General features: G+C 42.9%; 1 protein-coding gene across 1 annotated transcript in view; it reads right to left on the bottom strand.

The window, feature by feature from the left end:
- fbln2 (fibulin 2) overlaps window positions 1-16,563 on the bottom strand; it is a 217,955-nt gene extending 201,392 nt beyond the window's left edge. Inside the window, exons 1-3 of the mRNA XM_080182283.1 lie at window positions 16,301-16,563; window positions 9,869-11,176; window positions 4,220-4,339 (exon numbers count right to left, since the gene is read on the bottom strand). Coding sequence (XP_080038409.1) covers window positions 4,220-4,339; window positions 9,869-11,018 — 1,270 coding nt within the window. The 5' untranslated portion in view covers window positions 11,019-11,176; window positions 16,301-16,563. The remainder of the gene's footprint in view (window positions 1-4,219; window positions 4,340-9,868; window positions 11,177-16,300) is intronic.
- Window positions 16,564-16,801: the final 238 nt, after the last annotated feature.

Here is a 16,801-nt window from a genome sequence, read left to right as displayed (position 1 = left end):
AAAAGACTAACTATTTAAAAACATTAGCACATGTCAAAGGTCAAATTTCATTTCTGATTTGAGCTTCCATTTAACTGTAGTTTTAATTGGGCAACAAAGACTGACACACAATACTTGTCTCTCTTTCATGATCCTAAAAAGTAATGCTGTAAAGAGAAACACTTCGCCAAGGCCTTTTGTCATGCACTCATCATGGAAAACACAAGAATGTCACATTTAACTGACCACAACAACTTACGTGACAGGAGGTTGATTGATTAGCTAGCTGACTCTGATTTGCTGAGGCGCTGCCATGGAGAAAATGATAGGGAAAGATAGGCTGCTCAAGTTCCCAAAAACGTGCAAGGCTTGGATGTATTCCTTTTGTTTGAAAAGAACAGGCCCCTGTGTATTAATCAATGCTGCTTCTGGCAAGCATAAATGAGCCACAATATGAGCTCCGGGGAAGTACTAGAGCAGAGAAGCTACAACATCTTCTCTGGAGTCTTCAACATGTCATTGATGAAGACGAACACCTCACCAAGACCATCCCCCCAACCCCACTTCTTGCCTTCAAACAACCGCACAACCTCAAACAGACCATTGTCCGCAGCAAACTACCCAGCCTTCAGGAGAACAATGACCACAACACCACACAACCCTGCCACAGCAACCTCTGCAAGACATGCTGGATCATCGACATGGATGCATCATCTCACGTGAGAACACCATGGTACACGGCACATACTCTTGCAACTCGGCCAACGTTGTCTACCTGATACACTGCAGGAAAGGATGCCCCGAGGCATGGTACACTGGGGAGAACATGCAGGCACTACAACAACAGATGAATGAACACCGCTCGACAATCACCAGGCAAGACTGTTCCCTTCCTCTCGGCGAACACTTCAGTGGTCATGGGCATTTGGCCTCTGATCTTCAGGTAAGCGTTCTCCAAGGCAGCCTTCACAACACACGACAGCTCAGAGTCGCTAAGCAGAAACTGATAGCCAAGTTCCGCGCACATGAGGACAGCCTCAACTGGGATCTTGGGTTCATGTCACACTATCTGTAACCCCCATGACTTGCCTGGGTTTGCAACATCTCACTTACTGACCTGTCTGGAGACAATACACATCTCTTTAACCTATGCTTAATGCTGTCTCCACTCACACTGTCTGCACCTTTAAGACCTGATTAAATGTAAAGTCTCGCATTCTAATCAGTATTCTGTAAACTGTGTGTGCCTTTATATGCCCTGTTTGTGATCAGAACTTCCCACTCAGCTGACGAAGGAACAGTGTTCCAAAAGCTTTTACTACCAAATAAACTTGTTGGACTTTAACCTGGTATTGTGAGACTTCTTACTGTGTTTACCCCAGTTCAACGCCAGCATCTCCACATTAGACCTACAACCAGGCATCACACCGACACTGAAATTTATATCCAATTATGCAGTGGGCAAAATGCCATTATGTACTGATGGTAGCATCCTGTTAGTGGAAAATACCACTCACATAGAAACTGCATTGTGGCAGCATGAAACAGCTTGACTAATCTGTTGTTCAATTAAGCTATTGTTTAAATTCATGGGATACTTTGCCTTTCCAAGGCAATTTCAGATAGCCAGGGCACTTTTCAAATCCTAAAGTGGTGACCTTTGATCTATTTGAGAGTTTGTGTGATACACAAGAAAGAATGACTGACCAGGATTGCCACTGATCTGCCAGGTATCTGTGATACATTCTATTTCCATGTCAAGCTTGCAAGATGAGCAAATGGGTAGAGCCCCATTTAGAAGATTGGCAATGAGGCTGATGACACAAAGATGAGTGGAAAAGCAAATTGTGCGGAAGGTGTGGAAAGTCTGCAGAGGGATCTAGATAGGCTGAGCGAGTGGGCGAGGACCTGGCAGATGGAATACAATGTTAGCAAGTGTGAGGTTATCCACTTTGGCAGGAATAATAGTAGGAGGGATTACTATTTAAAGGGCGAAAAGCTGCAGCATGCTACGGTGCAGAGGGACCTGGGGGTCCTTGTGCATGAGTCGCAAAAACCCAGTCTGCAGGTGCAGCAGGTAACCAAGAAGGCAAATGGGATGCTGGCCTTTATAGCGAGGGGGATAGAATATAAAAGCAGGGAGGTCTTGCAGCAACTGTACAGGGCACTGGTGAGGCCGCAGCTGGAGTACTGTGTGCAGTTTTGGTCGCCGCACTTGCACAAGGATATATTGGCCTTGGAGGGAGTGCAGAGGAGGTTCACTAGGCTGATACCGGAGATGAGGGGGTTGGACTATGAAGAGAGACTAAATAGACTGGGTCTGTACTCATTGGAGTTTAGAAGGATGAGGGAGGATCTTATAGAGACATACAAGATAATGAAGGGGATGGATAGGGTAGAGGTAGAGAGATTCTTCCCACTCAGAAAGGACAGCAGGACTAGAGGGCACAGCCTCAAGATAAGGGGGGGGGGGGTGCGCAGCTTAGATCGGAGTTGAGGAGGAACTTCTTCACTCAAAGGGTGGTGAATCTCTGGAATTCTCTGCCTGTTGAAGTGGTGGAGGCTACCTCACTAAATATATTTAAGTCACGGGTAGATAGGTTTTTGGTAGGCAAGGGAATTAAGGGTTATGGGGAGAAAGTGGAACTGAGCCACTTCAGATCAGCCATGATCTTATTGAATGGCAGGGCAGGCTCGAAGGGCTAGATGGCCTAATCCTGCTCCTACTTCTTATGTTCTTATGTTCTTATAGCGTGTAAAGCTATACAAATCTGAATATGCATATTGACTGATGAGGGTAGGCATGTGGTAGATAGTAGTGAAGAACCCATCAGCAGATTTCTCAACTATTACACTGAGGAAAGGAGGTGAGTTGGACTGGTCCATCTCAAAGGTGAATTTGACTGTGGTTTGGAGTGGATTAAGGTGTGTGAGGAAACCTTTACATATAGCTGCAGATTCAAAGATCATGAATATACTGTCCATGTATCAGAAATATAGAGGGGGTGGGATGGTAGGGCTAATTCTATCAAAGGCATCTTTCATGGAAATTGACAAAAATGCCAAGGAACATGTAGAGGGGATCCAGTGGCTACACCACATATTTGGGCATTAAAACCAAACTCAACTGTGCAAATTGTTACGTTCTTAAGTTCAGTGTGTACAGAATCAAAAAATGTCCGCACATCTATACTCTTGTAATTGAAAGTTGCGACATAAATAAGTTTAAGTGTATTCATTAATGTCACAAGTAGTCTTAAATTAAAACTTCAATGAAGTTACTGTGAAAATCTCTTAGTTGCCACACTCTGGCGCCTATTCGGATACACTGAAGGACAATTTATCAAGGCCAATCCATCTAACCAGCACGTCTTTTGGACTGTGGGAGGCAACCCACACAGATACAGGGAAAACATGCAGACTCCACACAGACAGTGATTCAAGCCGGGAATCGAACCCAGGTCGCTGGTGCTGTGAGGCAGCAGTGCTGACACTGTGCCACTGTGCCACCCTGTTGCTGGCTTCTTTTAGTGGCATATTCATGAATCAGCTCACATTGTCAAACAAGCATATAGACAAAGCGTCAACTGTTAGATGCGATTCTGCAATTGGGCAGTGCTTGCCGAAAATCCAGAGTGCGCTAAAAGCTACACTAACAACCAAATTAAGATAGTCAGTCATGCTCAGATGCCAGAACTCTGCTGCCTTGCACACCATGGAATCGGAGAGGACAGGGGGCCAACAAAGGAAATGTCCATTGACCACCAGTGGGAATTTTCGGTCTCGTTTGGGCGAGGCTGTAAAATCCCACCTATAATGTTGCTCATTTATGCTTGCTCAAAATACATTCATTCAAACACAGGCACCTGCTCTCTGCAAGCAAAAAGAATAGGTTCAATCCTTACTTTTTCTAAAATTACCTAGGAGCTTGAGAAGGCTATAATTCCCCATTGTTTTCTCCATGGCAATGTCTCAACCAATCAGTGTTGACTAGCCAACCAATCAGCGCCCTTTTCTCCTGTAGTTTACATAATGGTGATCATTTGAAATTTGGCATTCTTGAATTTGTCCTGATGAGTGCAAGACAAAAACCTTCAACAACATGTCACTCTAAGTTCTGTACTAGCAAATCAATCCCATAAGTCTTTAACTGGCAAGCGGAATCGCATAGATTTAGAATTACTTATCAACTTGGATCAATATCACCATTTGTCATATTTAAGGACTGAATGCTACTAACCTATAGGGTGATGCACATCCTCACTTGCTCTGCGGAGAGTAGTTGCACTGGTGAACGATGATGGATCACTGGGACGGATAATCTTTACAAGCTGGTAACTGATATTACGTCCTACATTTCCTGTCAGAGGGAAACATTTTTGTTGGAGTTTGAAATGCATCTTGCAGACACATGTGCAGTAATATAGTAAATGAGCTGTATGATACAAAGTATAAACACATATTGAATTTTATCTTCAAATTCTAACAAGATATGTGCAAATAAACCACTTATGGGCTATCTTAGCACTTTTATTTTAAGAATCCCTACACTGCAGAAGGAAGCCATTTGGCCCATCAAGTCTGCACTGACCACAATCCCACCCAAGCCATATTCCCGTAAATCTTCATGTTTGCCCTGCTAATCCCACTGACAATAAGGGGCAATTTAGCATGGCCGATCAACCTAACTCATACATCTTTTCACTGTGGGAGGAAACCGGAGCACCTGGAGGAAACCCACGCAGATACGGGGAGAACATGCAAACTCCACACAGTGACCCAAGCCGGAAATTGAACCCAGGTCCCTGGCGCGGTGAGGCAACAGTGCTAATCACTGTCCCTTCGTGCCACCCCAAATTCTAATTGTTCACACACTAGTGCAACATAAACAAAAGCAAACTTGTACCTTTTTTTGAAAAAAAACTCATCGGATTCTTACTGGCCTTAATTCAGAGTTCCATATTCAAGTCTTTTTTTTAACTCTCTTCTACTCTCTCTGACATTGTGGAGTGGATTGGACATATTTACTGTGCCCTGGAACCAGTTAGCTATAGTGCTAACTGGGGAATAATTTGTTCTTGAACAAGTAAAGTGAAACAATGTGAATGAATCAGTCATCACATTGTATCATCCTTGGACAGAATTATAGAGATGACTTCTAAGGCTAGTCATCTTTTGATGGTCATCATTCTGAAACTAAAATGTTGGCCACAATTCCCCGATGACATACACCCCACTACCAAGAATGGAGAATTTGGCACTCAGCCAAAACTCCATTCATTGCAGCGGGAATGAAGAATCCCAGCTGCAGGCAACGTCGGAGAATCCCAGCCCGTTAACTTTCTTTCCCTTGCCACTGTTTCCACCAGAAATGCCAAATATTTCCATCACTTTGGCCCGACTCTTACCACCACGCCCACCCCACAATTGGGGCAGGTAAGGCTCACAGAACGGCATCCTCCATTGGCCTCGGACAAGATCTTACGAGCCTTGGATGAGCGAGGCAGTAAAATTCCAGCGTTTGTGTCTGTCTCAGCATCCGTGGTATTTTGGTTTTGTGTCATCGTATCTTAGGTTGCTTGGATCAGTTATGCAGGCAGCTGATCCTGACTGTACGAATGATGAAGTACAAGCTGTTTAGTGTACTTCATGCACAAAGATACATTTATGTAAGCAGTGTTAGACCACGACTGCCAACACGGAAGAAGAATTAAAGATCACACCACGTCGGTTTTGCCGTGAGGAACACAAAAGTTCAGAAATTGAAGAAATTTTTTTGTTTAATTTTAGTAACGGGCTCACTAAAAATATTGGATTTAAATGGCCAACTCAGTACAGAGAATCACAAAATGGTTACAGCACAGAAGGCGGCCACTTGGCCTGTCATGTCTATGCAGACCCTCTGAAGGAGCAATTCGAGTGCTACCCGTCCTTTTCCTAGTAGCCCTGCATTTTTTCCCCTTTTTTGGGCAATTATTTAATTCCTGTTTGAAAGCCCTGGCTGACTCTGCCTCTTCCACACTATCTTGGGTAGCGCACTCCAGATCCTAGCCGCTCGCTGTGTGAAATGTTTTTTCTTCTGTCGCCCTTGTTTCATTTCCCAATTACCTCTGCCCCTTGGTTCTCACTCCTTCCTCCAATGTGAACAGTTTTTCTCTATCTACTCTGTCCAGACCTCTCATTGATTTGAATACCTCTATCAGATCTCCTCACAATCTTCCCTTCTCCAAGGAGAACAGTCCCAACTTCTCCAATCTTTCGAAATAACTGAAGTTCCTCATCCCTGGAACCATTCCCATGTATTTTTTCTCTGTCTTCACAAAAGCCTTCAAAATCCTTCCTAAAGTGTAGCCACAGTCAGGGACCTCTCAATGCCAGGTTAAAGTTCAACAGGTTTATCTAGGATCACAAGCTTTCAGGGCACTGCTCCTTCATTAGGTGAGATGAGGGAGCAGCACTCTGAAAGCTAGAGATTCCAAATAAACCTGTTGGACTTTAACCTGACATTGAGAGATTTCTTACTGTGCTCAAAGTCCAATGTCAGCATCTCCACATCATTCCTAAAGTGTGGTGTTCAGAACTGGACACGGTTGAGGTTAAAGCAGGCTCGTATACAGTTTTTAACACAACTTCCTTGCTTCTGTATTCTCTGCCTCTATTAATAAAGCCCAAAAAGGCAAATGCTTTATTAACAGCTCTCTCAATCTGTCCTGGCACCTTCAATGACTTAGGCACATCCACACCCAAGTCCCTTTGTTCCTGCACCCCCTTTGTTTTATACTGTCCTTCTGCATTCTTCCAATCAAAATGAATCACTTCACACTTTTCTATTAAATTCCACCTGTCTCCCCATTCCACACACCCTGCCTCTGTACTACACCATCCATCTCATGGCACACAATACTTCCAAGTTCCTTATCACCAGGGCTTGCAATGTTCAATTTTCCCCATACAGCCATTACACAGTATAAATTTAGTCTGCTGACTCTCCCTCACTCTGAACAGGGAACAGTCTCGAATGAATGTATGCACTATAATACCCACAATTTCACATAATGACAAATAAGGGTCATGGGCTGGAATTCTCTGGTCTCACATGCCCCACTTCCAGCAAGGAAAGAGAATTTGACTGTCAGCCAAATCCCTACTCTCAGCAGCAGCAGAACAGTATTCCAGCCATGGATGAGGTCAGAGAATTCTGGTCATAGAGTTTTACAGTGCAGCAAGAGGCCCTTCAGCCCATCATGTCTGCCTGCAATCAAGCACCTTTCTATTCTGTGATAAAAGCAAAATACTGCGGATGCTGGAATTGAAACAGAAACAGAAAATGCTGGAAAATCTTAACCGGTCTGACAGCATCTGTGAGAGAGAATAGAGCCAACATTTTAAGACTAGATGACCCCTCAACAGAGCTCTGATGAAGGGTCATCTAGACTCGAAACATTGGGGCTGTATTCTCTCCTCACAGATGTTGTCAAACCTGCTGAGATTTTCCAGCATTTTATGTTTTCGTACCTATTCTAATTCTATTTCCCAGCATTTGGTTGGTTGCCAATTTTAAATGTTATATTGCTGCATGACTGCCCAGCATTGGCGTTGACTGACAATATAACTTTGTAAAAGTATTTTATTTCACATTATGCAAGTACCATTTGATACAGTGATGCTGCTTGGCATGTTTTTAAGTATTTAGGAACATACAAACAGGAATAAGTCACTTAGCTTTTCAAATATGCACCAACATTCAATCAGATCATGGTTGATTGGTAACCTAGCTGCGTACACATGCCTTTACCCCCTATTCCTTAGGACTTTGGATAACAAATTCTATCAGTGCCAGATTCATTTGCTCTCGCACCATTTACCATTTGGGGAAAAGGGTTTCAAACACCTACCAATTTTCCAGTGAAACTCTTACACCTCTTAATGCCTCGTAAAGACTACCAGAAAAGCAATTTAAACACTTAAAAATAACGTTAAAGCTGTATTTTTTTGTAACTCCAGACAGCATAACCTATTAGTGATCAAGACTCTTTCAGTTCAAATCTTCAGTTATGGCACCGTGGCACAGTGGTTAGCATTGCTGCCTCACAGTGCCAGGGAGCCCGGGTTTGATTCTGGGTTTGGGTCACTGACTGTGTGGAGTCTCCACATTCTTCCCATGTCTGTGTGGGTTTCCTCTGGGTACTCTGGTTTCCTCCCACAGTCCAAAAGACGTGCTGGTTAGGTGCATTGGCTGTGCTAAATTCTCCCTCAGTGTACCTGAACAGGCGCTGGAGTGTGGAGACTAGGGAGTTTTCACAGTAACTAAATTGTAGTGTTAATTCAAGCCTACTTGTGACACTAATAAATAAATTTTAAGAAAGTACATCTTAAAATTCAAGGCATTCTGGTGGCAAAGTTACAGCTCCAGTGGATTGCCATGAAGTTGAAAGAGTAGAATAGGAAGGAGATTTTCATTTGTTACCTTTTTGGGTATATTAAATTAGACAAAATGATAACAGGAAATGAGTTTAATCTTTACAGTTTTTACAATGGAAAATGTTACACTGCCAAATGAACACCAACAATGTTAACACAAGTGTAAAGATGTGCGGGTTAGGTTGATTGGCCATGCTAAATTGACCTTAGTGTTGGGGATTAGCAGAGTAAACATGTGGGGTTATGGGACTAGGGTGTCGGGGGACTGTGGTTGCTGCAGACTCAATGGGCTGAATAGCCTCCTTCTACGATCTTCTATAAAGTCATGGGCTACTTTTTATAGTGCCCAAAACAGCAGTGTATTCAATATCGTATTTGTTTTTATTTAAGTTTATTTATTAGTGTCACAAGTAGGCTTACATTAACATTGCAATGAAGTTACTGTGAAAATCTTAGTCGCGAAACTCCGGCACCTGTTCAAGTACACTGAGGCAGAATTTAGCACGGCCAATGCACCTAACCAGCACATCTTTTGGACTGTGGGAGGACACCAGAGCACCCAGTGGAAACCCACACAGACACGGGGAGAACGTGCAGACTCCGTACAGACAGTGACCTAAACCAGGAATCGAACTTGGGTCCTTTGTGCTGTGAGGCAGCAGTGCTAACCAATGTGCCACCATGTCATCCTGTTATCTATCACCTGGTACTTGTCTTGTGGTCATTAACTCTTTTATCTGTCATTAACAGGATAATGTTTAATGGATGTTTTATTAGTTAACATTTCAGGAATGCCATTTTCTTCTCCTTCTACTCCAATTATAAATGAACATGAGAAATAAAATTCCATGGGTTCCCAGGTTTTTAGGAAAGGGTGAGGCTGTTGCTCTCCTATACAAAACTAAAGTTTACCCTGGATCAGAGCCATACAGCATATTTCAGCAAAACTCCAGATTTCAGGCCTGCTATAATGATCATGAAATCGATAACAAACTACATGATGAATGCTGTTTTCTGCATTGTTACCTGTGACAATTTCCCAACAAAGCACAAGGAATCATAAGGAAAAAGTATCCGTAATTGATTTACTGTCTTCATGTTTTTGCTCAGGAACAACATGTTCTCCTTTTCTTAAATTGTGGTATTTTACCTATTTTCTCACTCCTTAGTTAGCTCCCTCCAAACATCTTAAATTTGGACGTTGAAGAATTGCCTGGTCCATCTAGCACTCCCTGGACATCAATACTGCTCAAGAAAGCTTGAAAAGTTTGAGAAAGGAACCTCTCCCTTCCCTCATTAATTTCTACCACACGCCAATAAGAATCGCGGAACTCAAAAGAATGAGTTCCACTGATGGTCAAAGCTCAATTTAGATTTGCCTATTGGGAGCTGATGCATCAGTTCTCAAGTTACCTAAACATTTCTAACGGTCTGTCAATATTCAATAAGGCTTGTGCTGTGATCTTACCTTCATCCAAATCTGAGCTCAGCTTAATGCTATTAGCATCTTCCTCTTCTTCAATGGGGTAATAGAACAGTGTTTGAGGCTGTTTGTTTGGTACTGCATTATCATCTTCCTTAACAGCTATAGGGGGTTGTTTTGTGAGACTAAATTTAACTTCAGGAAATGTATGGTCTGTCGGTTCCTCTTTATCTTCCATGCTTTCTTGTAACATTCTTTTCTTTGTGTTCTGTTCCCTTTGGGGTTCTCCTCCTTCCCATGTATCTTTCCATTCCTTTTCCAATGTAATGGATTCAGATGTTGTAGTCATTGGAGTGATGCTGACGATATCTGGTATCGTTGTGGTATAAAATGGACCCTGGGGACTATGAGGAATCACACGGTTTTCTTTGTAATCATAATCTTCATTTTCAGCATCACCAATGTCTAAGTTCCGAATGGCAGACTTTTGTTGCCTGCTATTAAATGGTCCATATTCTTTGGACTGTTTAGAAGATTCCTTCAGAAAATGTACATTGGCTGGAGGCTCTTGGTCATAGCTATATTGGTCATCGTAATGCCGCACTGACTCTTCATTGTCACCAGTTATTGGATAGACAGTCTTCATCTCCTGAGCAGGATCACAGTCTGGAAGAGCATAGCACATTAAATCACCACCAGAATTTGGACAATAGCAAACTTTACATGGTGGCATGTGAAATGTGTGCCCTGCTGTGTATTTCTGACTCTTGTGGAGACATCCCACCCTGGCACACTGCTGGCAGCCTTCAACCGGTTCCAAAACTTCAACACAGTTCTGGGGAAGGTCGGGGCAAGGGATGAAATAACAACTTATCTTGCCTCCTCCGCTGGGACAGGCGCACTCTGTACTTCCAAAATCAACAAAGTATGAAGATCCTTCGGGAACTTTCCCGTCCCTGAAACCGCCATTAACACAGTCATAATACTGGTAGCCCTTACATTCACAACCATACTGCACGCAGGATGCACAACAAGCCTGAGGCTCCAGCACCTCTTCGATGCAGTTTTCTAGCAACTGGCAATTGACACCAGTACAGTCCTTTTGAGATAGACAACTGCCACAGCACATCAGCAGGCAGAACCAAATCCTAAGGTCCAATAATCCAAACATTTCCAGTCTCTGTGCAGCCATCATTTCTGGAGACACCTCACAGGCAATCGATTTTCGCAGAAGCAGCTTTGGTTTTGACTTTCAGGGGGAGATTGAAATCCTCTTTTGACTTTTTGTTTTTACAGAAACTGCAGGCCCAGTTCCAAGCTGTGGATTAATCCTTTGCCTTCTCTTCTTAAAACCTTGAATTTATGAAAGAAAAGTCTGTTAAAGGTTAAAATTTCCAACATAAGATGGAGAAAGCCGTGATGCTGAGTGTCAGCTATTGGTTGGTGTAATTAAAATTGATGGAACCAATTAAACAGAAACTAAAGAACAGTTTCAAAGCATGTTCTTCTTGGCATCGCTCAACTGAACATAAACCAACATTTCATTCATACGTTACAGTATCACATCTACTTGATGCATTACATCAGGTCTGATATTATTAGCAGTTTATTCAACATGGTGTGGTGCTCTACACACAATGCTGGTCAGTAAAGTGTTATTTCATATTTTCCATGTTTCATAGGTCTGGAAAGAAACATTTATATATGCTTTTTACAACCAGCAGATGTCTCAAAGTCCTTTAGAGCCAATGTAGTACTTTTTATACTGTAGTCACTGCGAGAGCAGCAGGGTGGCACAGTGGTTAGCACTGCTGCCTCACAGCGCCAGGAACCTGGGTTCAATCCCCAGCTTGGATCACTGTGTGGGGTTTGCACATTCTCCCCGTGTCTGCATGGGTTTCCTCTGGGTGTTCCGGTTTCCTCCCACAATCCGAAAGACGTGCTGGTTAGGTGCATTGGCCATGCTAAATTCGCCTTCAGTGTACCCAAACAGGCGCCAGAGTGTGGCTACTAGGGGATTTTCACAGTAACTTCATTGCAGTGTTAATGGAAGCCTACTTGTGACACTAATAAATAAACTTAAACTTCGTTAGACAGGAAATGCAGCAGCCAATTTTGCACAGGACAAGTCACTACAAACAGCAATGGGATAATGACCAGATAACCTGTTGTTGATTGAGGGATAAATATTGAGCAGGACATTGAGGATAACTTGCCTGCTCTTCTTCAGAATCCAAGAGATTCACCTGAAGACACATGGGGCCTCGGTTTAATATCTCATTTGAAAAGTAGCACCTCAACAGCGCAGCACTGCTTCAGTAGTATATGGGAGTGTCAGCTTTAAGAAGTGGGGAATGACTCAAGGAGAGGTGGTACGAATTGAGCCACAACTGACACACAGGTTTAATTAAACAATCCATCACGAATTGACAAAATAGTCATAAGAAACAGATATTTTTCCAACATGCAGTTTCAGCTTGAAGGAAAGTCATTATTATTGGCTTATTAAAGCCTTTTATGGTATTTATAATTAATATAACACTTTTTCCAGCCACAGACCCAAGACATTTTTGAATCATTCATCTTGGGTCTCCGCAAACACCATTTCTTTCTGCCAAGTGTGTGCTCATGGGGGGTAGCATTTCTTTTGGCATACCTCATTCAATAACTGGGAATGAGCTGCCAGAGAAAGTGGTTGAGGCAGGTACAATAGCAACATTTAAAAAGTATTTGGATAAGTACATGGATGGGAGAGGAATAGAGGGATATGGGCCAAACACGGGCAACTGGGACTAGCTGGGAGGGCACTACGGTCGGCATAGACTGGATGGGGCGAAGGGCCTGATTTCGTGCTGTATTGCTCTATGACTGTATGACTTTGAGGAAGTTATATTAAAATTATTCCAGCAATATTCTTTCAATATTTTTAATATGTGGAAAGTAACACCTAATTTTCAGAAATGTATTGTATATGAATCAATCACTAATGACCTTTTGGACAGGGAATACCTTAGGAGGATAAATAAAGTCGCACATTAAAAGCATCATGTGGATTGTTATATAATGAAGCAGTGCTGCTCAGTGGTAGAGAGTTAAATCAAACCCAGGGTGGGATTTTCTGGCCATTCCCACTGGCATGATCTTCCAGTCCCGCCAATAGTGACCTCTGACCTCCCACCACACAGATTCCCCAGCGTATTTGTTGGCAGGCTGTCTCTGCATGCTGCCAGGGTAGGGGGGTGATTCCAGGCAGAAACTGCTGAAAGGAAACAGCAAGTTGTGACAATGCCCAGGACCTTCTGGCCATCCACAGCAGTGGGATTCTCTGATCCTGCTGCAGTGGGCGGAGATTTGACTGAGCGTTAAATTCTCCATTCTCACTTGCAGTGGTGGCGGGGCACGAATAGCTGGCAATTCCAGCCAATATCTATATGTCATTGAACATAATATAAAGTTATGAATATAGAAGAATCAAGGAATCCCTACAATGCAGGAGGAGGCCACTTGGCCCATCGAGCATGGACCGACAACAATCTCATCCAGGCCCTATCCCCGCAACCGCAAATATTTACCCTGCTAATTACTCTGACACTCAGGGGCAATTTAGCCAATCCACCTAACCCACACATTTTGGAACGTGGGAGGAAACCAGAGCACCCAGAGGAAACCCACACAGATACGGGGAGAACATGCAGGCTCTGCACAGATAATGACCCAAGCTGGGAACTGAACCAGGGTCCCTGGCACTGTGAGGCATCAGTGCTAACCACTGTGCCAACGTGCCACCCAAAAGGACAATTTAGTATGCCCAATCCACCTAACCTGTATATCACTGGAGTGTGAGAGGAAACTGGAGCACCCAGAGGAAACCCATACAGGCACGGGGAGAACATGCAAACTCCACACAGTCACCTGAGGACAGAATTGAACGCAGGTCCCTGGTGCTGTGAGGCAGCAGCACTAACCACTGTGCCACCATGCCACTCTAAAAGGCAATTTAGTATGCTCAATCTACCTAACCTGCACATGTTTGGACTGTGGGAGGAAACCGGAGCACCCAGAGGAAACCCACGCAGACATGGGCAGAACCTTCCAGCTCCACACAGACAGTCACCCAAGGCTTGATTCAAACCTGGGTCTGTGGTGCTGTGAGGCAGCAGCACTAACCACTGGGACAAGAGCAAAAGATTTGAATATAAATTTATAAATACATTCAATGGTGTGCAAAAAAAAATCACAAATGTTTTTGGAAATTATATTTTAGCTACAATTACTATCAAATTATGATCGCAGCATCCAGCTATATTCAAACAATAAAGGCACAACCGCAGAAGTAGAATTATTATTCCTGTGGATTCATGCCTTCGGCAATGATTTGGTTCATTAATGCATCAAGGAGTTGACTTCAGACCTTTGTTTCACAAAGGAGTATGTGTATGCTTCTCAAAGGGGATATTCCATAGCATTCAGCAAGAATGGTTGTTTCTAGTGTTGCCATCAATACTACGAAATCCTCAATGGGGCACACAGAAGTATCAAAATTGGGATTCTCAACAACTGGGAGTTTATTAAGTTTTCAGGTTAAAAGGGGGTGGGGGGGGGGAGAGCACCATCATAAAAGAAACGGTGACAACATCTGCTTTGTGTCACAAGCCAATGTTTCACTGAAACAGGGCAACCTTTGGTGCTGCCACAATTCGTAAAGGCAATTCTTAGCTTGGGTTAGAGAGCATCTGTTGTGCTGCAACGCTTGAAGAGTATTCCCTGACCACAGCAAAAGATTCCCCTCTCCCTCACCATCTGCAATGCAAGCACTGCAGCAGCTCCAAAATGCACGTCATCCACAAAGTCACAGTCTCAGTAAATTGTAAAAGACGGGAAAATTGTTACGGCTCTCACTGTGGATAAGGAGGGTGTTGCGTCCATGCTGACCGGTAGAAGGAACCGGTCAAAGCATTTATAGAAACTGCTCCCCAGCAACGTAATTACTCACACTTTAAAAGTCATTTACCCAATTTGTAACTTAACATTCAATAAATCTGAAGTTTATATGTTATTTCCTTTTACTAACCGTGTACCTCACCTTGCATTTTTTCCATACAGACAAGGTTCATCGCTCTCTGTAGACTCACAATATCTCTGATTTAATGGCACCTAACTGATTTAATGCTGGGAAAATCTATTAGTGACCTTAGATAGTTTCCTGGCACCAGTCTCCCTACAACGTGCATTCCTGCACTTCAAAAAATGTTAGCGTTAACATTGAACTTCTTTTCTAAAACAGAAGGAAAATGTATTTGAAAGACAAAAGAAAATTGGAACGGCAAAATCTGCAAATTCCGCAGAGAGCGACTGCAAGAAATTCATATCCAGGATAACCTGAAAAAAATTCTGAGAGCAAGCCAGGCACATGGCTACGATGATGACTAACTTTTGTTGTTAAAAGGGAACAGCCTGGATTTTTCTCTTCGTTCGTTTCCATCTTAACTGTGTGATTAGAATCAGCTCAGATTGTATAATTCAGAAGCCATTTCATACAACATGTCCTTTGCTATGCTCAATTGATTTCCAGTTGCTTTATTATTTCTGAGCCAACTATTTTTTAGCACCCCCCCCCCAATACAATGCAAGGATGTGTGGTTTCAGACTTAGAAGTGCCTGCACACTATGCATTGAATAGAGTGTAACCTGAGCAGTTAAAAAGTTTCGTGGCTGTAGTGGAGTTTTACCTCCTGTGATGTGTGAGGAAACAGCTTAGAATTTCAAAGGAGCATAGTTGTTATCAGTCCAATGGGACGCAGGTTTAATCGGAAGCAGTGTTTCTGCATCGTCACTCTGTCTGCACAGTGTAGATTGAAAGCAGATACTGCCGTCAGACTGCAGTGACTTTCTCATTAACACACGACTGGGTGCTAGTTCTCCCAGAGGTGATGTTTGAACACAACGTGACAAATAAGGCAGAGCAAGAGGGTTAGAAAAAAACTCATCTCTAAACTCGGGAAGCTGCAATGTCAGCTTCTAAATGAGAAGTTTCTTGTTACTTAGAAGTCTAATTGTTTTGGTGCTTTAGAAACCTGCCTCCGCGAGTTAAGTTGGTACAGCTATGCAGCTAAAGCTGCAACAGATTACTTTTTTTTAACAGATAGGATTGTTTGGAAATCTTCCTGCACAATTAACTCGAGACACAGTGCTTTTTATACGCACAAAAGATCTTTACAGGAAACAAAATCCTTCTAAAATAGTTAAAAAGCAAACTTTGCCCTTTCTTAAAGTAAAAGTGCACAGGCAGATCAAAAGGTTCTGTAGCTTAAATTGTAGCTTTTAAATAATTTGCGAGTTCAATGTGGCACTAGTCTATGCTATTACTTAATCATAACAGCACTCATTTCAACATATTTCACCACGTTCCTCTAACATTTGTTTGACCAGTTCATAAAACTCTCTCAACAGAAACATCAGCATAAAAGCAAGACTTACCAGTTCCAGCAGTGTGTGTGTGCTGTGCACAGTATGAAAACCTTGACGTGTTTTAACAGGGTGGGACCAAAACCTCCAATCTCAACTGACCAACAGCAAAGGCTATTTGTTCAACCTGAAACCAAAGAAGTTCCTCATCAATCACAGTTGCTTACCTAATGTGCTGGCCTGCTGTCAGACCCTTCTAATCTCCCTCACCCCCGACCACCCCAACTTATTGTCTGCTGGATAGACTTTTCTTTGAGCTGCATCCCATAGTAAACTGTCTGCTTCCACCCCCACCCCCAGCATTAAAATACATCGGCAACCAACAACTACCCAGGGCATTACATGATGTAATGGGTGGTTCCTGGATTTTGTTTTGATGTTCCAGTCCAGTAATATTTGCCATGATCGCTGTTCTAGAAACAGAAAGTTCAGGAAACTTTTTTTTACAACAGTTGGAATTCCATACACCAGCAGGAATACGCAAGGAATAATCTTGCAAAAGCACAATCCTTC

The sequence above is a fragment of the Carcharhinus amblyrhynchos genome, chromosome 3 (assembly GCF_965287045.1).
Source record: "Carcharhinus amblyrhynchos chromosome 3, sCarAmb.v2.hapA, whole genome shotgun sequence".
Classification (NCBI taxonomy): domain Eukaryota; kingdom Metazoa; phylum Chordata; class Chondrichthyes; order Carcharhiniformes; family Carcharhinidae; genus Carcharhinus; species Carcharhinus amblyrhynchos.
This window is presented reverse-complemented; position numbering and strand designations above follow the sequence as displayed.